Source organism: Octopus sinensis, linkage group LG14 (assembly GCF_006345805.1).
Source record: "Octopus sinensis linkage group LG14, ASM634580v1, whole genome shotgun sequence".
Taxonomy (NCBI): Eukaryota; Metazoa; Mollusca; class Cephalopoda; order Octopoda; family Octopodidae; genus Octopus; species Octopus sinensis.
Genome location: NC_043010.1, coordinates 45,959,081 through 45,984,960, shown reverse-complemented (window position 1 = coordinate 45,984,960; position 25,880 = coordinate 45,959,081). Strand labels below are relative to the sequence as shown.

Here is a 25,880-nt window from a genome sequence, read left to right as displayed (position 1 = left end):
CAGAAGTTATTGCTCTTCCATGGACAGTGAGACTCACCAATGGGGAAGTTCTTAAGCAGATCAGGCCGAAAATGTGGCTAGAAGCTAGGATCACCAAGCATAGATTGGCATATTTTGGTCATATTATGCAGAGAAAATCCCTGGAAAAGGACATCATGCTCGGAATGGTCAGTGGCAAGAGAGGAAGAGGCTGACCAAGAACCCGCTGGCTTGACACCATCAAGAGTGATACCAGAATGGACATAGCCAATCTGAAAGAAGTGGCCCAGGATAGAACAGACTGGAGGACACTGATCCATCGAGTAACCGAGAGTTGACTTCGACTGAGCGGATAGATAGATAGATAGGTTACACCCAAGACATACAACATTAATGGTAAAACTCTTGCAACTGTGATCCAGAAACTCCAAGATGAAAAAGCACCTGGAAGAGATTTGATTGTTGGACATTGGTACAAGAAGCTAACCTTCAACTGACCATATCTTATCAATCTATACCAGCAAGCTTTCAATGGGAATAGTAGCAGACCACATTGGTTAACTCAGGCAGAAACAAAATTGATCCCCAAATACAGAACCACCCACATGGCAAAAAACTACTGGCCAATCGCATACCTGAACTTAATATATAAGATATATACAGCATGCTTAAACCTCTTCCTCCAGGACTATTGTGAAACCAATAACATCATCACAGCAGAATAAGCAGCTAGGAAGAAGGAAGTCTGGGGGTGTGCCAAGTAATTGCTAATCAACAAAACTATGATGTCAGAGATGCAACAGCATAGGAGGAACCTAGTTTCAATGTGGCTAAACTACAAGAAAGCCTTTGATTCTTTCCCCACTCATGGATGCTAGAAATATAAACAACTACACTAGTAATGTTAAATAACATGAAGCTAAGTAACAGTACTCCTATAATGTATTTTATGTATGATAAGCTATGGTTTCATATTTTATTTCAGTATATTTTCACAATATTGTATTTGGATGAGTCATAAGTAATTTCTGTCTTTTGGAAGTAAATTGTAATGACACATTTTGAACTTCAAACGTTTAAAATTGAAATAGAAATTACCATTTTTAAAAGAACCTCATCTGTCGTTTGTATTTAAGTCACAAAAGTGTACATACCATAGTTTAATATTAAATTTCACTTCCCTAATATGGATGAACTGAAAGTGCATATTTAACATAGGATGTTGGGAGAGTTTAAGAATGGAAAAAATGTCACAGAAACAGCTAAGAAAATATGCAGTGTTTATGTCATTACTGTCCAGCAAGTGTGAAATTAGTTTTTAAAGCTTTGTTCTAGAGATTTGTCATTGAGAAATGACACTAATATGATTTTGCACCAGAATGCTCTTTGGGCTTTATCATGATACTTTAAGAGAATTAGTGGAATTCAATCCTTGTAAAAGTACTTGGGAATTAGCAGTTGACCTCAACACATCCCAATCCACTATCTGCCACCACTTTTAAAAGATAGGAAAAGTCAGCAAGCTTGGAGTTCAGGTTCCCCATACTCTTATTGAGAAGAATAAGGAAGATCATATGTCCATAGGGACAAGTCTTCTTTCAAGGTAGAAAAATGACCCATTTCTCAATAACATCATTATAGGTGATGGAAAATGGGTCTTTTATGACAATGTTCAATGCAAAAGGCAGTGGACTGACAAGGACGAATCTCCACAACTTATCTCAAAGGCTGAGCTGTATAGAAGGAGGGTCTGTGTGTATGGTGGAATCACCACAGTATTATTCATTTTGAGTTTTAAACTGCAATCAAACACTAAAGCCAACATATACTCTCAACAGCTGCAACATGTGCATGAAAAGGTAATCAACTTATGCCCTCCCCCAAAATTACAGGCATTGTGCTAAAATTTGAAATCAATATTTATCCCCACTTAAATGTGGATGTCCTGTTAGAGCAAACTATTGTGGGGATTTATCTCCCAGCTGGTGGTATAAACAAGAATGCATTTTGCACCAAAAGCAAATATGAGAGTCTCTCTCATGATATCTACTACAGTATAGTTTGTTCTAAAAGAGCATCTATGTTTAAGTGGGGATAAACATTGTTTCAAATTTTGGCACAAGGCCAGCAATTTTGTGAGAGGGTTAAGTCAATTATATCAATCCCAGTGTTCAACTGGTACTTATTTTATCAACCCCAAAAGGATGAAAGGTATAGCTGACCTTGGCAGAATTTGAATGCTGTGTAAGGAAGGAAGAAATGCAACTAAGCATTTTGCCCAGCATGCAAAATTCTGCCAGCTCTCAATATCAACTCATTAATGCATAGTATCCAGAAAAATGGTTGCAGGAAAAATTACTATTACCTGTTTCATACATGTGTACAGTTGGTTTGTTTGTGTACAGTGCTTGCTCACTCATTGGGCACTAGTTTAGTGGCAGACTATACCAAAAATAAGCTCAATAAGTAGTTTACTTGACAAGCAATAGTAATTTTTTCTGCATCCATTTTTCTGAACGCTGTCATTAATGTATTAACATTTCCTCTGTTGCTAATATATATCATCATCATCATCATCATCATCATCGTTTAGCGTCCGCTTTCCATGCTAGCATGGGTTGGACGGGTCAACTGGGGTCTGTGAAGCTGGAAGGCTTCGTCAGGCCCAGTCAGATCTGGCAGTGTTTCTACGGCTGGATGCCCTTCCTAACGCCAACCACTCCGCGAGTGTAGTGGGTGTGTTTTACGTGCCACCTGCACAGGTGCCAGACAGAGCTGGCGAACGGCCACGAACGGATGGTGCTTTTACGTGTCACCGGCACGGGGCCAGGCGATGCTGGCAACGGACACGAACGGATGGTGCTTTTACGTGCCACCAACACGGGGCCAGACAGAGCTGGCAACCGGCCACGAACGGACGGTGCTTTTACGTGTCACCGGCATGGGGGCCATTTTTAATAATTTTTTCAATATGTGCATGATGAAACATGCTAAAAAATATTTTCCATAGAATATTCCTGTAAAACAGAGATGCATCTTATGCTAGAGTGCATAGTATATTCTGGAAAATATGTTTATTTTTTTTTTCAGGGAAGATTTAGGAAAATGTAATAAAAGAAATGGGTAAAACTTACTAATGATACCAGCATTGTTTATCAAAATGTCTAGTCGACTTTCTTCTTTCAGGAACTGTTTAGCAAACTCTCTCACAGATTTTAAAGAGCTTACATCTAACTTCATGAAGACCACGTTTTTCTTTCCAGTTTCTGAAATGATTTTTTCCACTGCGGCTTTAGCTTTTTCAGCATTTCGGCAAGCTAGAATAACACGGGCATTGCGAGAAGCTATTTCGCGTGCAGCAACGTAACCAAGTCCTAATAAAAAGAACATGCAGAAACAGAATAATTCAATAAATGGAAATGTATTTCATTAGAAAATATGAGGTATATTAAGTACTAGCAGCATAGCCCGGCGTTGCCCGGGTATGTAAGAGCCCCTAGTAGGCAACGACTAATCCCAATCTAGTTCTTTCCCTCTAGGGAACGAAGGCGCATGTGTAGGTTGCAATGTCTTCTCTTCACTCGAATACTTCTATGTATATGATGTTCCTAGCTGTCTCCCGACAGAAAATGTGTTGCATATAAAAAGCTTAGATTCTCGACCCCATGTCGAATCTATCAATTTTTTTCAGAACTGGGGGAACTTTTTAAAATTTTCGCTGCGTTAGTTTTGAATTATGACATTGGGCTATGTGTGTGTCAAGTTTCATCAGAATCGGTTGAAAGCCGTGGTCAGGGTGAGGGTACAACCTGACAGCCACACAGACAGACAAACTGCCGTTTATATATATAGAGATGAATAAAGAAATTCTGTGTGGTCATCTAAGCTACAAGAAATAACAGCCAGATTTTTCTCAGATCAGACTATTTTGACTTACCAGAAGAATGTAGCTCTAGATATAATATGTTTATATATGTGTCTCATAAAAAAGCATCCAGTACACTCTGTAAAGTGGTTGGCATTACAAAGGGCATCCAGCTGTAGAAACCAAGCCAAAACAGATATGGAATCTGGTGTGGCTCCTGGCTTAGTCAGTTCTTGTCAAGCCACCCAACCTACACCAGCATGGAAAATGGATATTAAATGATGATGATGATGATGTATGTATGTATCTATTCTTCTTTACTCATTTACTTGTTTCAGTCATTTGACTGCAGCCATGCTGGAGCATGATCTTAAAGGGTTTTAGTCAAAGAAATTAACCCCAAGACTTGTTCTTTGTAAGCCTAGTACTTATTTTATTGGTCCCTTTTGCCAAACTACTAAGTTATGGAGACATAAACATACCAGCATCAGTTGTCAAGCAATGGCAGGAGGACAAACACAGACACACAGGCACACACATTTTGCTTTGTCTCGTTTCCTTGAAGGGTTGATAAAATAAAATACCAGTCAAGTACTGAGATCAATATGATTGACTAACCATATACTCTCAAATGTTTTGGCCTTATGCCTGAATTAGAAACCCCTTATTGGGGGATAGTTGGAGGATGCAAAAAAATTTCAATAAAATTAGTTTGGTAGGGACTAATATTTGTCACCATCGATGTTTCAATTGCTTTTGTGCATATGCCTAGATTGGCTGGCAGTAATAGCAACAGCAGCAGCAAGTGGAGGCGCAATGGCCCAGTGGTTAGGGCAGCGGACTCGTGGTTGGAGGATCATGGTTTCGATTCCCAGACTGGGCGTTGTGTGTGTTTATTGAGCGAAAACACCTAAAGTTCCACGAGGCTCTGGCAGGGGTGGTGGCGACCCCTGTTGTACTCTTTCGCTCCGACTTTCTCTCACTCTTTCTTCTTGTTTCTTGTCTCCGACTTCCCATGCAACCGCTGAGCCTGGATGCGCATTCATCCATCCATCGATGTTGGGGGGTTGACCTGTTCTCTCTTCTGTGGGTCTTATGAATAGCAAAGGACCACGTTTCAGACTTCTCCCAATAATGGAACGAAGACTGCTTTGCTCAACAGCAACAGCAGCAGCGGCGGCAGCAGCGGTGGCAGTGGTCGTGGTAGCAGTAGTAGTTGTCATTGTCATTGTCATAGTAGTAGTAGTAGTAGTAGTAAAAAGGCTGGACTGTTCAACTTACCATTATTTCCTCCTGTAACAATTACAGTCTTGCCAGTGAGATCAACGTCTGATGTGCAATGCCTTCGAGTAGACTTCACGTAGACCCACACAAGGAGGTAGATCACAATTATCAAACCAATAACAAAAAGGCACACTGGGCACATTGTGTCACACATTGGTTCGAATATTCTCAAACTGTAACATAAAAGCAGAAAAACAAACAATATGACAGTAAATCAAAGTTCCATAAATACTATCTGTAATTCTGTATTGACTCAAGTGGGAAAATGTGTTGCTCAAAGACTTCAATTTGAACAATTTTCATGATGTTTCATATTTAGATGCTTTTATTAAATTCATTCAGTTGTTAAACATAAATAAATCTAGGAATTAAATGGTTTTGATTTACTGTCAAGTGATGTTTGGTCAACCCTCTGTGTGTGTGTGTGTGTGTGTGTGTGTGTGTAAAATACAAAATGGGCCAAGAGCACAAAACACCTGGACAGCTAGGTGATACAAAAAGGGACAACAAAACATCCAGATAGACGATACAAAAAACAAGGACGGGTCATTCAAAGCTTTTTATCCTCAGTCAAGAACCAGATCATCCTCGCAATTTCAGCTGAATAATCTTGAGATTGCTCCAATCTGGCCAGCCCGAAGGAAAAACTAAGCTAAGAGCATTAAATTCCTTGAAAGAAAGCATCAAATGTATACAAAAACAAGACCATAACTCAGGGAAAGGAGGCACTTGTATATCTGTCAGTAGGATGGGTATACTATCTGAAATGTATAGTATTAAATATCCATCATGGTTGATCTTACCAATTGGTTTTGTGTAAAGAATACAATGGAGTGTTAGGTAGCAATCTGACTATATAACCTTACAGTCATCAGGGTTAGCCGATATGGAAAATATATTCCTTTCCATATATATATATATATATATATATATATATATATATATATACATGCATATATGGGTACAGGATATAATATATAAATATATGCATATATACATACATATATGTACATACCTACATATATATATTTGTATATATACATGCATATATATATGTATGTATATATGCATTTGATTTGTTAGTTGAATAGATATTTAATTAATTGACAAACAGTAAAGAAGTGGAATTGAACCTGTGCATGTGTTATTAATATTGACAACATAACTTTTCCAAGACACAACAAAATTGTAAATGATTTTCACAAAAATTATTCATGCATTAATTTGTTTTCAGATCACACAGAAACTAAGCTTAGGTCAGGTTAAAGTAGCCTAAATTTGCTTAGAATAATTTGATTAATACTAATGCCAGACTAGAAGGTTCAGTGTGAGAGCACAGCATACATTGTGAAAATAGATACCAACAAAATACAACACATTTGTTGCAATTTTAATTGATATTTCAGTGATATCTTTCAGACTTGTATTTTACCTAATGACTTCAAGGGAAACTAATAATGGTTTCAAATTTTGGTATTTCGAGGGAAGCAGTAAGTTGATTACATCGGTCCTAGTGTTCAACTGGTAATTAATTTATCAATCACTAGAAGGATGAAAGGCAAAGTTGACCTCGATTAAATTTGAACTCAGAATGTAAAGATGGACAAAATGCTCCTTAGCATTTTGTCTGGTATGCTAATAATTCTGCCAGTTCATCACCTTAAGGGAAACTACTAATAATAATAAAGTGAATAAGCATGTAACCCTATCTGTTAACTGGAAGTTATAAAAAATGCTAGGGGTTGGTTTTGTGATAGTGAAGTTTTTTGAAGAACATGATGTTAAAAAGTAAACAGTTTTGGACATAGGCTAGGCTTGGGCAAATTTAGTAAATTTTCTTTAAAATATAATATTGATATAAATTCTAAGTCACAGAAAAAAAAAACAACAAAAAGAAAGCTGTGTGAAAGTTACAAGTGATACAAATCTTAAGGAGACAGTAACAAGATGGTTTACCCTTTACCAATCTTGTAATTAAGATTTTCTCTATAGACTTTCTATACAACTCAGAGCTAGTACTGGAAGTTATCACATTTCATGAACAAATATGTCTATGTATACAATGTGACAGGAGAGAGAAAAATAGGTAATGGTTGTATATGCATATTTCAAGGGTTATTGCTCTCTTATCAGCACCACATCCAACCCATCAATCTTGTAACAGCTCTCAGTCCTGCTTTCATACTAACTAGACAAATACGCATAAAATGTTTTGAAGCTAGCAAAGGGTGGTTATAGGGACTTAGAAAGCACTATAGGTACAAAAGTTACTTGTGGTGAGATAGGAACTACATCAGCCAAGGACATTGAACTATTCAGGACAAAGTTAAATGCTTAAAGCATGAAGGCCTCCTAACTACTGAAACATTGAGAGTTACATGTAAAAGCAGACCAAAGTACATAAAAATAGAGTCTATAAGATTCAGCTGAAATGAAGTAAGTACACAGCTAAGCCAACAGTGTTCAATAACAAAAAGAAAATGATGGGATCCATATTGTCCAGTAGTGCTGTTTGCATGGATGAAATAAAGTGGGAAAGAAGTGGACTAGTAGATATATTAGTATTTACATTAACACATCTAAATATTATATGAATTGTTAATATTGGTTTCAAACTTTGGCACAAGGCCGGCAATTTTGGAGAGTGGGATAAGTCAATCACATCAGCTCAATGATCAACTGGTACATATTTTATTGATCCTCAAAAGTATGAAAGATGAATTGTTAATATTAATATTTTCTATATATTGACTATGCTTTGTGAGAATGTTATCTTTAGTTACTGACACACAGTAACTTGATTGCTTGTTATCAACTAATAATTTTCAACGCTATAAAAAAATTCATTGAATGATTATAAAAGAATGATTGTGAAATCCCCCAAACAAAGTTTTTTACTCTCTTTTCTTTTCTTTTCATTTCAACTGTTTCAAATATACTTATTTTTAAATAAGTCTAGTTTTTCTACTTTTTATCGCATTCATCTTTGAATGGGTACTGTTATTCTAAAAATTGGGTCATATGACATTAATGGGTAAATTTTCACACATTTAGAAGTGTATATCTCTACACAGAAACATATACAGAAATTAGACATTTTGCCCGATTCCATTGTTAAGGCAGTCTTTGTGCTCACAGGTGTCTAATCTTTCAGGTTTGTGGATAGAATTTATTTGGTTTTTATTTAGGTTTATGTAGTTTTTAAAAATATTTTTCTACTTTTCAATGTGTTGTGTAACATATGACTCAGCACAAAAGCATAGGTATGAAATTACAAATTTTCAGTCAAAAAAGCCTCCAACATAATATATTATGTGCTTTTTAGACTCATCATAGTATAACAATCCTATGGTAATGGAATTTAAAGGATAACTAACATGCTATGTAATTCCTATAACAATATTTAATGCAGAGCCTCACAGTTTTACACTCATACCTCTCCAGGTTTAATCTTGTTTTCATACCTCAAGGTGCCAGTGTTATAATAAAAATGTGGGCAGTGAACTGGAGGAATTGTTAGCATGGTGGGCAAAATGCTTAGGGGCATTTCCTCTGTCTTTTCATCCCGAGTTCAAATTCTGCTGAGGTCAACTTTGCCTTTCATCCTTTCGAGGTCAATAAAATAAGTACCAGTTGAACACTGGGGTTGATGTAATTGACTTACTCCCTCCCTTGAAATTGCTGGCCTTGTGCCAAAATTTGAAACCAGAATTTTAATAAGAATGCAGGTAATCAATTTAATCTCTATTCTCTACAAGTTTGCCTTTATACTTAATAGAAAACTTTAAACTAATCTCTGTCACCTTTAAACATTAGTATAATAGATTTGCATAACCCATTAAGTTCTAGAGTGTAACTGGAATAAGTTAGCTTGAAAGAGCTATGACAACAATCAGGTGCAAGCTATATTCACAGTAGAAGTACACAGCACTAGCATTTGCCAATTATTCATTGTAATAATAAACAGAACTGCAAGGGATACTGGGAGTTAAAGAGATGAAAACTGAGTAACCTTTTTGATACTAACTTCAAACTACCCTAGGTTCTATGATATAATCTTCAAGTTTTAACCCTTCAGCATTTAAACCAGCCATATCCAGCCCAAATATCCTATGCATGTTATTTTCAAACCAGCTAGATTTTGTCTCTCACATCTGCTTTACAATATCATTCTAAAACTATACAATCACATAATCAAAATCTCAAAGCTATGAGATAATGCATGATTAATTAAAAAACAATGTAAATAAACAAACATTATATTTGACAGAGAAATCTGAATGTTAAATGGTTAAAGAAAACTTCTTGCCATGTAGCCATGCCTATATATATATATAATATATATATATATATATACATATAATAAATATTAGGGAATAAATTCAAACTTACAGGGAGAAATCAGATTTAGGATTGAATCCAATTTTATAGTAAAATATTATATTAATTAATTGTTTGATTTGCCTAATAGTGGTTTTGTCTCTAATTTAATATAATATATATATATATATATATATATATATATATATATATATATATATATATATATATATATATATATAATATATATATATATATATATATATATATATATATATATATAAATATATATATATATATATATATATATATATATATATATATATATACATATATATATAATAAATCTCTGAACGAGGTATAAACAGTAGCTGCATGACAATGTGAAGTATATTTGCCACTTAAATGTGGCTAACCACTGAGGGTAGATGCTACTGTAGCTTGTAGCCCCAGGAGAACATCTTCTCCAGCTGGCTTATGACACACTTTCTGTGCCCTATCAGTATTTGCAAAGGGAAGCCATCCTTTCCATCATCGACCTGGCATGATACGCACGGACCCATGACTCAGATATGACACTCCAGAAGCTTTCCATTAACTTACGGCCCAAGTATTTAAGAAAAAAAAAATAAAACAAGAACTAAGCAATATTTTTAATTTTATTACAATAAATGTAAACAAACTAATGTTTGTTTCAGAAGCGTTGAAATGTGTATTGTGAGATACAAATATGATGATAATTTATTCTCAAATACATAAACACTGATAGAACAGCAAAGATTGGATAAGATATCCATACAAAGTGGAAAAAAATTTTCAGCTTTGTATGGATATCTTATCCAATCTCTGTTGTTCTGTCAACATTTATGTATTTTGAAAATAAATTATCATCTTATTTGTATCTCACAATATTGTAAATATTTCTTCATCTGCTATTAAACGAATCAGTTAAAAATGTGGCAAATATATTTTCATTTTCAAGGATTCACAAATTCATTGCTGTAACTCCCAATAGAATTTAACCCTTTAGCAGATTATTCTGCCAAATGTATTGCTTATTTATTCACATTGTTTTCAATTAAACATGCTTTATCTTGTAGCTTTCAGATTTCATTATGATTGTTTATTTTTAGAATGACATTATAGGGTAGATGGCAGAGGCCAGATCTGGCCAGTTTGAACATAGAACAAGTAGAGTATTTTGGCTGGATGTGGCCAGTTTAAATGCTAAAGTGTTAGAGAATGGTTCCTCACCAGAAGAACCTTTTCAGACTTTCAGAACATTGAATCATATTGTCTTTCTCAGTGGCCTACATTCACCCATAGTCAGAACATCTCCAGTTTATATACCTCTAAAACAAGGACTCATATACACTGACACATTTTTATGCCTTTTTCAGATCTATTTCTTTACAAAGTGGAAATAATCTCTTCTTACAACAATTGTCATTTTCATTTCTAAGAACAGTGCCAGTAAGGATGCACTTCTGGATACTGATATAACTAGTGAATAGATACATTTTGTCAATGAAAGGTCCTTCAATGGCCTCTTTTGGGATTTTGAAACCAAGTACAGTTCATACATATCTAATAGATTTCTCCTGCCTTTAGTAGTTTTAAGCACTTCTTTTTATGTTTAAGAATACTGTTGGCTGCTTTTGAAATGATCTTTCAGTCTGATTGGCCATTATTGCAGAGATTTATTATTGCTTGTTTACACTTTTTCGAGATCAGTGACTTTTTGTCACCGGAAAAAGGATATATGTATTTGCATTGGGACCCCATTGATAGAGTAAAAGATCTATAAAAGACTGTCAAGCATATTTGATGCACTACAATTTCAGCCACGCTTAATTAGGGAAAAATGATTTTAACCCTGTTGTTACCATATTTCTATTGAACTACATTCTCTTTATTTCAATTAATTTTGAAAATAATAAAGAATTTACAAAAATATCTCAGTCATTACTAAACTGGTAATTGGAACAAAAATGGAATTTTAATGGGGAAGTTTAATTTAGATCACTTTATATAGAAAGTTTGTATCAAAGAAACAGGAACAGTTGGGTGAGTTGGGGACAACTGTTTATAGTAAACCCAAGATAATTTTTTGAAGACATTTTTCTTTGTAGAAAAATGCAGCTTATATGTCAAGAAATGTGACATTATGAAAGTGGCAAGCTGGCAGAAACGCTAGCACACCAGGCGAAATGCTTAGGGGTATTTCGTCTGCCTTTCATCCTTTTGGGGTTGATAAATTAAGTACCAGTTACACACTGGGGTCGATGTAATCAACTCAATGCCTTTGTCTGTCCTTGTTTGTCTCCTCTATGTTTAGCCCCTTGTGGGCAATAAAGAAATAAGAAATGTGACATTATTTACAAAATTATGGACTGATAAATGCTACAATTTCTAATTGTAGTTGCTAGGATTCATGAGTGACCTAGTTTTTCTTTTCTTTTGGATCAAGTTAGTGATTCTAATAATATCTAATATTATTGTTAATCAATATGTAATGCATTTTCAGGATGGTGAGCTAGCAGAATCGTGAGCATGCCAGGCAAAATGCTTAGTGACATATTGTCTGTCTTTATGTTCTGAGTTCAAATTCCACTGAGGTTGACTTCACTTTTCATCCTTTCGGGATCAATAAAATATATACTAGTTGGACGCTGGGATCAATGTAATCAACATTCACCTCCCCCAAACTTGCCGGCATTGTGACAAAATTTGAAACTAATTTATAATGCTTATTGGAAAGTCATGAATAAACACCCATTGCACTTCACTCTGCCAACAAAAGAGAGAAATATCTTTAATTTAATGCCTGGATTATTGTTGTAGTTTAGGCCCAGGTCGACGCTAATCAAGAAGCCCTAAGATCAGGAACATTCCAACCTTGATCATCTTGTTTCTTTCTATATTTAGCATTACATTAACAAATGTGCCCTTCCTTTTTTTAGACAGTAGGCTGTTATTTGAGGGATTTGGCTGCTATTTCTAGCAGAACAAGTGACTACCTACAGAGACCCTCTTTGGCTTGCTTGGGTCATTATTATAGCTGGATATGTTTAGTAAACAGTGAGATAATAATAATGTCAAATTACATGTTAGACACACATGGACACACACACACACAAACAAACAAACAGACATAGACACAGACATACATGCATATAACATACACTCTCACTGTCACAAACACAAATATGGAACATAAACAGCGTATCTTATATAACATAAACAACATGTGCATACACACACACACATACACACACACACACATATACATCAACATCACTGTTTCAATGTCCACATTTCCATTCTTATATGGGGTCTGCTCACATAACTTTAAAAGCTAATATCTGTCTGTCTGTCTCTCTTCTTTTTCTCTTTCTCTCTCTCTCTCTCTCTCTCTCTATCTATCTATCTATCTATCTATCTATCTATCTATCTATCTATCTATCTATCTATCTATCTATCTATCTATATAGATATTGAATTATATATATATATATATATATATGTGTGTGTGTGTGTGTGTGTGTGTGTATGTATATATATAAATATATGTGTGTGTGTGTATATTTATATATATATACACATGCACACACTCACACAGAGTACAACATATACATATATGTATGCATACCACATACATGTACGCCCAAACAAAACATATAGATGATGTTACTTACATGTAGCTATATCAACAGGCAAATGAAAATGACCGCGATCGCTTTACTTCTATGTGCTCCAGCACCCACAGTTGTCAGCAGCGATCGCTTTACTTCTATGTGCTCCAGCACCCACAGTTGTCAGCAGCTGAATGACTTTGAGCGAGCAAAAACACGTGACTACTGCTACATAGGTAAAACCTGATTGGTTTGTCCTGTGACTGTTTATAGTAAAATAAACCTGACTGTGCTGTCCTTTTTTTTTCACTTATAGTAGGAACAAGTTTTAGGTGGTAGGAGTTGTGTTGATGTTTGTATTAGGAACAGCTAATGGGATGGATAATGGTAATTTATCAGTGGTTGTTATTGATATTGAGAATATGGATTACAGGGAGTGGTGAGGTATTGGTGGTGGTGGTGGTGGTGCTGGTGGGTATTGGTGTGTGATGCAGGGGATGGTCATAGGGATGTTTATTTCAAACATAGAAGTATTGACTATTGGTTCTTAACTGGTTTCAGTCATCTGACTGTGGCCATGCTGGGGCACTACCTTGAAGAGTTTTTAGTCGAACAAATCCAACCCAGGAGTTATTTCTTTTAAAGCCTGATACTTATTCTATCAGTCTCTTTTGCTAAACTGTTAAGTTACGGGGACATACACATGCCAACACTGGTTGTCAAGCGGTGGGGCAGGGAGACAAACACACACACACACACACACACATACACACACACACACTGAGCTTCTTTCTGTTTTCATCTACCAACTCCACTCACAAAGATTTGTTTGGCCCAAGGCTATAGTAGAAGACACTTGCCCAAGGTGCCAAGCAGTGGGACTGAACCTGGAACCATGTGCTTGGGAAGCAAGCTTCTTACCACACAGCCATGCCTGATTCATTTCAGTTCATTCATTTTGATGATGAAGTAGCAACAACTTACAATATATTAACAGATAAAGCAATGATTCTGCCTGACACCATTCTTAGTTCTATAACGCAAACTTACTGTTTTAAAGTTATCAAAATTAAAACCTTCCAATAAACTTTAGGTGAAGTATCGCTCCAAAGTGTGGGCTCACAATCGTGAGGTAATGAGTTTGATTTCCAGACTGGGCTATGTGTTGTGTTCATCATCATCATCATCATCATCATCATCGTTTAACATCCGCTTTCCATGCTAGCATGGGTTGGACGATTGACTGAGGGCTGGTGAACCAGATGGCTGCACCAGGTTTCAATCTTGATCTGGCAGAGTTTCTACAGCTGGATGCCACTCCGAGAATGTAGTGGGTGCTTTTACGTACCACCAGCATGGGGGCCAGTCACGCAGTACTGGCAACAACCTTGCTCGAATCTTTTTACACATGTCACCGGCACAGGTGCCAGTAAGGTGACGCTGGTAACAATCACGCTTGAATGGTGACTTTTACGTGCCACCGGCAAGGAGGCCAGTTAGCCGCTCTGGCAACAATCACGCTTGGATGGTGCTCTTAGCACCCTACTAGCACAGGGTTCAAGTGCCAGTAAGGCAATGCTGGTAATGATCACACTCAAATGGTGCCTTTTATGTGCAACTGGCACGTTGAGTTATGATGTCACTGGTGCCAAGCTGTATCAGCCTTTACTTTCCCCTTGGTTAACATCAGTAGCATGGAGAGGGGAGGCTGATATATATGGGCAACTGTTGGTCTTCCATGAACAACCTTACCTGGTTTTGTGCCTTGGAGGGAAACTTTCTGGGTTCAGTCCCATGGTCATTCATGACCGAAGGGGGTCTTTACCCTTTACTTTTATTGCTCCAAATACCAGCTTAATAATGACAGTTATTTAACTGAATTCTTTATAATTTTCAAAATCAACTGAAACATGGTGATAAAAGGATTAAACTTTTCTTTTTGAGGTTGTGTGACAAAGACCAAATTTGGCTGCAGATATCAAGAACCACTTGTGGCCTTTGTAGCTGAAACAACATAACAAAAAAGACAACAGCAAAATAGCAGTGGGGTAAGAAGTTGGCTTCACAACCACATGGTTTCAGGTTCAGTCTCAATGCATGGCATCTTGGACAAGTGTCTTCTACTATAGCCTTGGGCCAAACAAATCCTTGTGAGTGGAGTTAGTAGATGAAAACTGAAAGAAGCTCAGTATGTGTGTGTGTGTGCACGCTTCTATGTCTGTGTTTGGGTTTGTACCCCACCATCACTTGGTAAAAGGTGTTGGTTTGTTTACATCTTTGTAATTTAGTAGTTTTGCAAAAAGGAGCCTGATAAAATACGTGCCTCCAATATATCAAAGGACCCACAAATCCTTTCACACTCACATATACACACAACAGAAGTTCTACCAACCAAATTCACTCACAAGGCATTGGTTGACCAGAGGCTATAGCAGAAGGCACTTGCCCAAGACGCCATGCCGTGGGACTGAACCCAAAGCCATGTGGTTGAGAACGAAGCCTCCTATCTATATAGCTATGCCTGCAAGGCTTAAAAATAAGTACTGGGGTTGATTTGTTCAAGTAAACCCTTCAAGGTGGTGCTGCAGCATGGCCACTGTCCAATGACTGAAACAAGTAAAAGATAAAAGACAAAGATAATCTTACTATAATGGGCATTATGTCTGTCTGTCTGTTCCCTCTTCATGGTCAAATGGCTGAACCAATGGTCTTGATGTGTCTTTGGATTACAAAAGAGGTAATCAGGAAGATTTTTAGGGAAAAAAATGTGAAAAAGTATGGTTATTGAGTTTTGTATTAATAAATCAACTTTGATTTCTTTTTGTTAAAATTCTGCCGACAGGGATTTACTCTGGATTTCCGCCTTGTATAGTTTGTGAATTTAGCGGGTTTAGATTTGCGATACTATCCCTTTATTTTGCATCATAGATGTTATCTTACTTTAATGGGTGTTATGTCTATCTGTCTGTCCGTCTCTTTGTCTGTTCCCTCTTCACAGCCACACGGCTGGACCAATGGTTACGATATTTTTCAGGATTACAAAGATGGTCATCAGGAAGGTTTTAAGCATTAACAAATCAGAAAGTATGATTATTTCATGTATATCAATTTTTGAATTTATAAACTACCTTCACATTTTTATTAAAAATTCACTGACCATGAGTAACTCTGAATTTTCATCATATAGTTCGTGGCCCCATTGTAGGTATGAAGGGGGTCATGAGGACAGTTAATAGCAAAAATAAAATGGTAAAAGTGTGTGTCAGTATATAGTGTGTTTGATTATTGAAGTGTGTCAATCTTGAGCAGGATTTGAAATGGTTAATCAAAGTGGCTGTTGTTTACGCCTTAGTTTTGTCAATCAAAATAACCCATATTACTAGAATATCCAGAGAAGTAAGTCTTTGTAAAGATTCTGCTCGCGCATTCACAGCAAACAAGGTGTGACTTTAGATCATCTAGGTGTATTGTTACCCACTTCAATGTTTACACATAGCCAATTATATGTCACTTTGATTTGAGTAATGGACTCCAGTAATTTGAATTAGTGCTGACCAAACAGAAAATATCATCTTTCTCTATTCTTCCAATTCTGTCTTGACAATGGTGTTACTCCAGAGCAGTGGAAAACTGCCAGTGTTATCCCTCTGTTCAAAAAAGGTGACCACACATCACCTGTCAACTATCGTCCCGTTAGTCTTACTAGCTGCATCACCAAACTTATGGAATCCTGTATCAGGGAAACCCTCTGGAACTTCTGGAAGTCTCACAGCCTCATCCAGCCGTCACAATTTGGATTTATTCCTAACTCCAGCTGCTGTAATCAACTCATCGAGTTTCTTGAGGATGTTACTCAAATCACTGATCGCGGATCCTGGGTGGATGTTGTTTACCTGGACTTTGCTAAGGCTTTTAACTCTGTGCCACACAAAAGGCTTATGGTGAAACTCTCTGCATTGGGCGTAAGAGACGAACTCTATAACTGTTTGAAGTCCTTTATTTTCGGCCGAAAAGAGGTTGTCACAGTTCTAAGACAGCACTCTTCGCCCTATGAGATGACATCTGGTGTACCACAGGAATTTGTTCTTGGCCCCCTTTTATTTGTTGCATATGTTAAAAGACATAGATGCCAACTTAAAGAATGCTACAGTGCTGAAATATGCAGATGACATCAAGCTGTACCTCGAAATAAAGAGGTCAGATCCTGTACACTATAGATCTCTATTGCAAGCAGACCTGGACACAATGCAGCAGTGGATCATGGGCTGGCAACTCAAGCTGGCTGTGGACAAATGTACCACCATGCATTTTGGGAGGAGAAAATCAGCGTCCACCTACTCCCTCCACAACACTAATCTCAAAAAGTCTTCATGTGAATGCGATCTGAGTGTTATTGTCGACAGTGATTTGCGTTGGACAAAACACATCGCTAAAATTGTCAAGAAAGCTGAGGGTGTCTTGGCATCACTCACCAAGTCCTTTGTGAGCCGCTCTCCGACTATCTATCTGCGGCTTTATATAGCTATGGTAAGACCTCACCTGGAATTTGCATCACCGGTCTGGAACCCCTATCTTGCCCAGGATATCAATCATCTGGAAGCCGTTCAGTGACGTGCAACCAAAAGAATACCCTCCATCAGGCATTTGCCATATTCTGAACACCTTACTTCCCTGGGCATGGACACATTGAAACTCCAACATCTGGCAGCTGACTTGGCAGACACCCATAAAATTATTAACCATCTTACAAACAATAACTCTGAGCACCTTTTCGAACTCCACCCATGGACATATTTACAAAGTCAGAAAACAGCACAGCTCCCATGACTTTAGGAAACATTTTTTTCACGCTGAGAGTTGCTGAAGCATAGAACAAACTGCCGGCATCAGTTGTTAGTTGTTGGAGCACTGCATCCTTCAAAACTTCCATGCTTTCTGAGATTCGCCAACACTACACCTGATTTTCTCTCCTCCATACACACACAAGCATGTATCTGACTCATACATTGTTCGCTTTCCAGACATTTGTACATTACTGTATATACTTTATACACACTTTCTGACAAGTTGTGGTGCACCTGAGCACTGTATACAATAATTTCATCATTGTTATTATTATCTACAAAGATGTTTTGTAATCATACTGATATTATTGAAAGGAATATGATTCATAATATAAATAAAGAAATGTGTGAACTTTGAATGTTTAAGAGTGTAAAATAGTGTAAACAATGAAAATAAAAGCATACCTAAATACCATTTTTTTCTTAATACCTGTTATGGGGTGGTTGAAAAAAGATTTGGCTTTCATTGGGAGTGGTTCACATAACCATTCACGATACAGAGGCTGGGAACCTATTTCAGTTTGGGAGTGAATCATTATCACATGTCACTTTGTCACAATCACATGTCATATAGCTGCAACAGAATGCTGTGTCACCAACAGTAATGTGATTTTTCTAAGACATCACCCAGTAATCTATCAAGTCCATTTGCTCATTTCTCAATACACCCTGCTGTTATGACTTCCCTCCCTCATTTTATGCCTCCATTGTAGATGGGTAGATTTGCTAGTAATAATAATTGTTTCTAATTCAGACACAAGGCCAAAAATTTGTTGGGAAATGATTAACCAATTACATCAATCATTAATCCCAGTAAATTGACTGGGTTACCTGATATCCCTTCAAGAAATTTGTCCAGGTATCATTTGAAGGTGATGGGATCTTTTCCTTCTTTGATTTGTTTTTGGGATAATATTAAATAGAACAGGTCCTGTTGAGGAAAAGAAATTGTATTGCAGTGAATTTATGTGTTGTGAGCCTGAATTGTGCAAGGGCATCTTGCACATGGCCCTAACCTTGGATGAATTCTGAATTTGGTGTTAACCCTTTAGCATTTAAGCTGGATATATCAAGCCAAAATATTGTATCAGATTTTATGTTCAAACTGACCAGGTCCAGCCTACCATCTACCCAATAAAGTTTTAAATATAAACAACTAGATCACCAAAATCTCAAACCTACGACATAGTGCATGATTAGTTCAAGCCTTTGTGATGAGAATGTCGTTATGTTGCAACAAGTGAGAGTCTCTTCAACACACTTCACCATTTGAAGACCTAACTCTATATCACAATGGCACAACACCATCTGGCACAATGTGCTGTAATGCATGTACATAAAAGCTTGTGTAATGAAAACACTTTGGACATCCTGGAAAATTTTATCTCCAAAATGAGCAAGCATAGAAAAATTTTTGGACTGACTTGAAGCATTACTTTTTCATATGCAATAATAATAATTATTATTATATATTAATATATTATTATTATTATTATTATTATTATTATAATTATACCTGTGTTTGTTTTGATACTAAGATTGAAAAAAAAATTGACCTTGTTTGTAAAAGATTTTGGACCTGGGCTTGCACCCACTGGTGCCACTGAACAGGTGCTTATATGAGTTGTTGTGTAGCTCAAGGTTAGCCTTGATTGACCGCATCTATAACCAAAGGCATTTCAAATGACTATACATTCATAACCAAGCATACTTTGTCTGGGACTACGTTATCCTATGTGTCCTCTCTTTCATTTAAAAATGTTAGGATGTGATTTTAGGGATCTTTGGTTGAATTTTCAAGGAGAGTCTCTTTCTTTGGCTCATTCAGAGTGGTCATGTTTAATTATCAACTAATGATTATTAGCGATAATAATGGTTTTGCTGATGGTGGTGAGGATTACAGGGAAGCTGATTACTGATGGGGATAGCTATAAGGACACTCATTACATGGATATTTGTTGTAGCTGAGGAATTTCAACCGTGTTTTGTGGTCTGCTACCACAAAAGCTCCTTTATAGGATCCAGTTAGCTCAAGACATCATCAGGAAGAACCACATCTGGTTTCAGCCCCTACTCCTCTACCGTTTTGACGTGGCGAGCCCCCCACCCCTTATTTTGGAGGTTTGGGTGCATGTCTTCTTTCTTCTGTTCCCTGGCCTCTTCAATGTAGCGTCGAGTGTCAGCGAGTGACTGACTGTCTAGTCAAACTTTTTCCCTTTAAATCATTCTTGCTACCTTGTTGTCAAATTTTTTATAACTCGCTGCGTCATTTGCTTTCGGCCACTTAATCTTTGTCCTCTTCACGCCTATCACTCTTTTTGACTGTTCCAATTCAACTGTGGAATGAACCTCGCTATGGTTATTTTCCAGGGGGTTCTGGCCACATGTCTTATGGCTTATCAACCCATGTTATTGAATTACTTTCTTCTGACACACCTTCCCTTGGTGGATTCTCAGCCCGATGTAACTAGCAAACACCTTCCCACAGCAGCTGAAGTCCTCATCTACCATTCCTTTACCGCTTCCTTTCTCATTGTCCATTTCCGGTCCAAGTCCATTTTGTTTAGCTCGGCTCTAGCAGGACCATCCTGCCTTTTATTCATAAATATTGTATTAAGGACAGCATTTTCCAATGTATACTCTTTTGTTGCCATTGCTATGTTTGTTGTTTAGCCCCAGGTCAATCCTGGTGTCAAGTATGTCAACTAATTTGAATGAAACTGATGGAAAACCTTGCTGAAATACTAGGAAATAGTTGTAAATGTAGGGGGGAAAATTAGCATAGAAATCACTGTAGGTGCTTAATAGTTTTTAGTTACCTTTGAGTAACTCTTTTACTTGTTTCAGTCATTTGACTGTGGCCATGCTGGAGCACCGCCTTTAGTCGAGCAACTCGACCCCGGGACTTATTCTTTGTAAGCCCAGTACTTATTCTATCGGTCTCTTTTGCCGAACCGCTTAGTGACGGAGACATAAACACACCAGCATCGGTTGTCAAGCAATGCTAGGGGGGCAAAAACAGACACACAGACATACACACACACACACACACACACACACACATATATATATACATATATATGATGGGCTTCTTTCAGTTTCCGTCTACCAAATCCACTCACAAGGCTTTGGTCGGCCCGAGGCTATAGTAGAAGACACTTGCCCAAGGTGCCACGCAGTGGGACTGAACCTGGTACCATGTGGTTGGTAAGCAAGCTACTTACCACACAGCCACTCCTGTTCAATTTTTTTATATTTATTCATTCATAATAGATACTTTTCCCCAGATTTTTAAACAGTAAAATTAAGGGTGTACATTATACATGAAAACCATGTTACAAAAGTAATTGTGAAAGTTGTTTGTCAACAAAACAAAATTTGCAATTACTTTAGCACCAACGTAATGTGTATGTTATATATTGTATCCCCAAAGTCCATGCCCCCCCCCCCGTGGTGGGGACGCTGGCAACGGGTAGTGTCAGAGCTATGCCGTCGGGAACTTCAGTTCCTGGTAGGGCCACCGAAAGCGGATTGGTCTGACACCGAGTGGTATTAGGGCCACAACCCGGCAGACGGGGCTCTGGTGAAAATCCTCGGAGTGTCTGTTTCAGCAACTGGCGGCTCCTCGGTCGTACTGTCCCTGCGTCTGCGGACAATCTGCAGCAAACAGGATGTCTCTACATGTGGGATTGTTGGTGACCACTTATGAAATCCACATATTCCCACGAAATTTCTTCCAAGGAAGAAGCCGACTCAACCCGCCCAGGGTGAATGTCACCACAAGTACAAGTAAGTAAGTATGTTATACATGAGAGTATGGTTTTTAAGATTTCTTTACCAAGAATTAGAAATGCACATTAAACACAAGTAAATGTATTATTCTAATTTATTCATGTCTGATGAAGAAATGACTGATAGAAGGTGCTACTGTAGGAATTAGTGGTCATAGTGATTAGAAGGTTTAGTTAGTACTAGTGGGACCTGTGAATATTTCATGGATTTAATGGTAAATCTATAGTGTCATTTCTGAAAACTTTATCCAATAAACCTGAAAGTGTAGCCTGTGTTGTGTCTGTATGGAAAGATAGCTGCTCATCTGGTACTCATTGAAAAGTGAAAGAAATTGGAATACAATGATTAGGTGTGGTAAGTTGCTTGCTTACCAACCACTTTGTTCCAGGTTCATTCCCACTGCATGGTACCTTGGGCAAGTGTCTTTTACTATAGCCTCGGGGCAACCGAAGCCTTGTGAGTGGAGTTGGTAACTGAAAGAAGCCCATCGTATATATGTACGTATATGTATATTTATGTGTGTTTATATGTTTGTCCCCCCAACATCGCTTGACAACCGATGGTGGTGTGTTTACGTCCCCATAATTTAGCAGTTCGGCAAAAGAGACTGATAGAATAAGTACTAGGCATCCACAGAATAAGTCCTGGGGTCAATTTGCTCAACTAAAGGCGGTGCTCCAGCATGGCCACAGTCAAATGACTGAAACAAGTAAAAGAGTACTACTTAATGCATTTTATATATACACTTAATATACTTTATGCACAATTTTATAGACTTTAATACACAGCACTCATAAAATAAATATTTATTCTTATTTTTCCATTTTCCCCATAAACTAAAAAAAAATATCCCATACACATAATACAACCTTTAGTTAAATTTCATATATCTGCCTCATAAATGAGTGTGAATATTTCATGGAATTGCACTTATTCGCATGTGTTAAGTGATAGGTGATATAAAAAAACTTGGTTCAATTAAAAAAATAAACTTTCCACTATCCAGTCACCATCACCATCACTGCCATTTCCTCCTCCTCCACCACCACCACCACCACTCTCTCCCCTCCCCATCCCTCTTCTCTCTCCTCCTCTCTCTCTCCCCCCTCTCTCTGTGCCTTTCTTTAACCACACCATCAGAACTTTACCCCTCAGCTAAAATTATAGTGTGACAAAGTTTCAATTTATGGCAGGTGTGAGTTAATTTCACTTGTATGTATCTAGCTAACTGAGCTTACACAGAAGCCTTTAGATAGCTGCTCAACCAGCTAGAAGCAATAACCAAATCTTCTTTATATCACACCCTATCATTCTAAAAATGGGTGGATATGTTGTATTATGTAGTCCTAGATGCATTATGCTTTGAAAAAAGAACAGCATGTTTATGGCCGGAATACATATGGAATACATAAGGTTGCTTAATCAAGTGTTAAATAGCAACAACAACCACAAATAACAATGTAAGCAGCTGAAACTCTCGAAACAAAAAAGAAACATGAACTACTACTTTCTCATACAGCCAGGTATAAAGTTTAAAAACAGTTATTTTTATTGCTGGACAAAATGCTTAGTGGCATTCTTATGTTCTGAGTTCAAATTCCACTGAGGTCAACTTTGTCTTACATCCTTTGAGAGTTAATGGAATAAAAAGCAGTCAAATACTGGGGTTGATGTATGGGTTGTCCGGAAAGTTTGTGCCGATTTATAGTAGCTTACCTTTCAACTTATTTTAGGACAGGGTTGAACCCATAAAATAGGATTTGACTACACATCCATTTAGAGCACAGTTTAAGCTATCTTTTCATAGAAGAAAGTTTATGTTCCTATAACCTGTGTTAATTCTGTAACCCTTTAAAATGGAAGATAAGAAAGTTCATTTTCAGCACTTGATGCTTTGGGAACTAGACAAAAATTGTTGCAGCTTGGCTGGGATGTGTTACCCCACCCTCCATATTCACCAGATATTGCTCCTTCGGATTTCCACTTATTCAGGTCTCTGCAGAATAGTCTTAATGGTAAAAAATTCAATTCATTGGATGACATAAAAAGATACCTTGATGAATTCTTTGCCATGAAACCCCCTCAATTCTGGGAGGAGGGTATTTTCAAGTTAAAGGAAAGATGGAGATGCATTGTGCAACAAAATGGTTCATATTTGGTTGATTAAAAATGCAACGGCAAGTATTTATTGACCTTTTTCTTTCCTTAAAAAATTGGCATGGACTTTGCGGACAACCCAATAATTGACTAGCCCCCTCATCCAACATTTCAGGCTTTGTGCCTATAGTAGAAAGGATTATTATTATTGTTGTTGTGGTGAATGCTCTAGAGTAGAAGTAAAGTCCATAATAAGCTGATACTTTTGAAGCTATTTTGATTTCCTGTTCAAACTATATCATTTAATTTACCTTACATAGAATATGTTAAGGGATATGTTTAATAAAGGTGTTATGTCTGATCATTGTATAGAGTTACCCCTCTAAATAGAAGGCAGTGTTATAATATAAAAAAATGTTGTTATATTAACAAATACCATCTATACAGTAGAGGTAGGCTCTGTTCTAACAACGTTCAAAATTTGGAAACAATAAGGAAGGTCTCTACATGGTCACTCAATCTGCTAAAAATAACAGCCAAGTCTCCCATCACCATCTTAAGGAAGAGAAACAACTTAGATAATATAGTTCTAGAAAGTCCTCCCCCAACTTCCCAAAAGCTGGGATGGTCATGGTTGGAATACCCCTGATCATGAGTCTGGTAAATTAGAGTTGATCTAGAACTAAACAATATCTTTTGTGATATCTACACACAGCAATTATTTTACTTGTGTTTCTAATTTCAATGAGAATGGCAAGCACATGACAACTTCCATTCACATACTCCAATGCTTCTCATGCTTTGTATCAACTGTTGGAATCTTTCTTTCTGATGTTACAAGGGCTAACTGAAAAGTTCAAAGGTTGACCAAGATACTCTCATGGAGTGTGACCAAATGAGATTTATTTTTCAATGTAGTTCTCCATGCATTCCACACATGTCATTGTGTTGTAGTGCTTGGATCCCATTGGGGAAGAAAGCTTTCATCTTATTGCTCAAAAATATCATCAACTCCGACATCCGGCAGCTGACTTGGCAGACACCCATGAAATTATTAACCATCTTACAAACAATAACTCTGAGCACCTTTTCAAACTCCACCTGTCTAACACCCGTGGACATGTTTACAAAGTCAGAAAACAGCACAGTTCCCATGACTTTCGGAAGCATTTTTTCACGCTAAGAGTTGCTGAAGCATAGAACAAACTGCCAGCACCAGTTGTTAGTTGTCGGAGCACTGCATCCTTCAAAACTTCCATGCTTCCTGAAATTTGCCAACACTACACCTGATTTTCTCCCCTCCATACACACGCAAACATGTATCTGACTCATACACTGTTCACTTCCCAGACATTTGTACATTAAGGCACATGCTTTATATGCACTTTTGACAAGTTGTGGTGCATCTGAGCACTGTATACAATAATTTCATTATTATTATATTATTTTAAGTGCAAATATAATGTCATCATCATTGCGGAATTAACTAGATTCACTTGTATAAAAGTGATAATACATTCCAACTGACTTTTTGCAAAAGCAACAGCAACAACAACAAACAAGCAACACAGACACTTTTATGCTTGAAAATAACAATTTCGAACGATTTAGATTAGTATACATAAAAACATTTGAAGAGAAATACGTTAAGGAATAAATATAAATCATAATATTGCAATAAGTTATGTTCTTACCACAAAAGATGTTGTCTACTGTGTGAGGGTTGAAGGTGAAATGAAAATTACTGAGAGGATGAGGGCCACTATCTTCTATATGATAGTTAATCATCATCAACATCCACTTCAGAGTGAAGAACTTTTCCAAAGTTGTTTGATGTTTATAGTACATTTATTACTTTGTGGAGATCAGCGTAGTAAGTGAGACCATTGAAAACTCCACTTGTAATTTTTATGTTACAGTCACGATTAGAGTCGTTATCAACAAAAACTTGCAGACCTTCCTCTTTAAGTGCCAATCTGTTAGCAATATTCTTTGCAGTCAGTTCAAGTGGAGTGGAATTTCTGTATTCTTATCAGTATTCTCAGCTTGCTCTAGTTTTAGCAG

General features: G+C 37.1%; 1 protein-coding gene across 5 annotated transcripts in view; it reads right to left on the bottom strand.

Annotated features, from left to right (window-relative positions):
* The window catches only part of LOC115219143 (retinol dehydrogenase 11), a 51,951-nt gene that overhangs the window by 5,651 nt on the left and 20,420 nt on the right, over positions 1–25,880 (bottom strand). Inside the window, exons 1-4 of one of the 5 annotated variants that reach the window (XM_036508979.1) lie at positions 13,246–13,345; positions 13,147–13,199; positions 5,126–5,301; positions 3,114–3,353 (exon numbers count right to left, since the gene is read on the bottom strand). In XM_036508979.1, coding sequence (XP_036364872.1) covers positions 3,114–3,353; positions 5,126–5,282 — 397 coding nt within the window. In that variant the 5' untranslated portion in view covers positions 5,283–5,301; positions 13,147–13,199; positions 13,246–13,345. Of the gene's footprint in view, positions 1–3,113; positions 3,354–5,125; positions 5,302–13,146; positions 13,346–15,729; positions 15,782–25,510; positions 25,637–25,880 lie in introns of those variants that run through there. The other 4 variants (XM_029789241.2, XM_036508981.1, XM_029789240.2 and 1 more) reach the window with 4 other exon arrangements.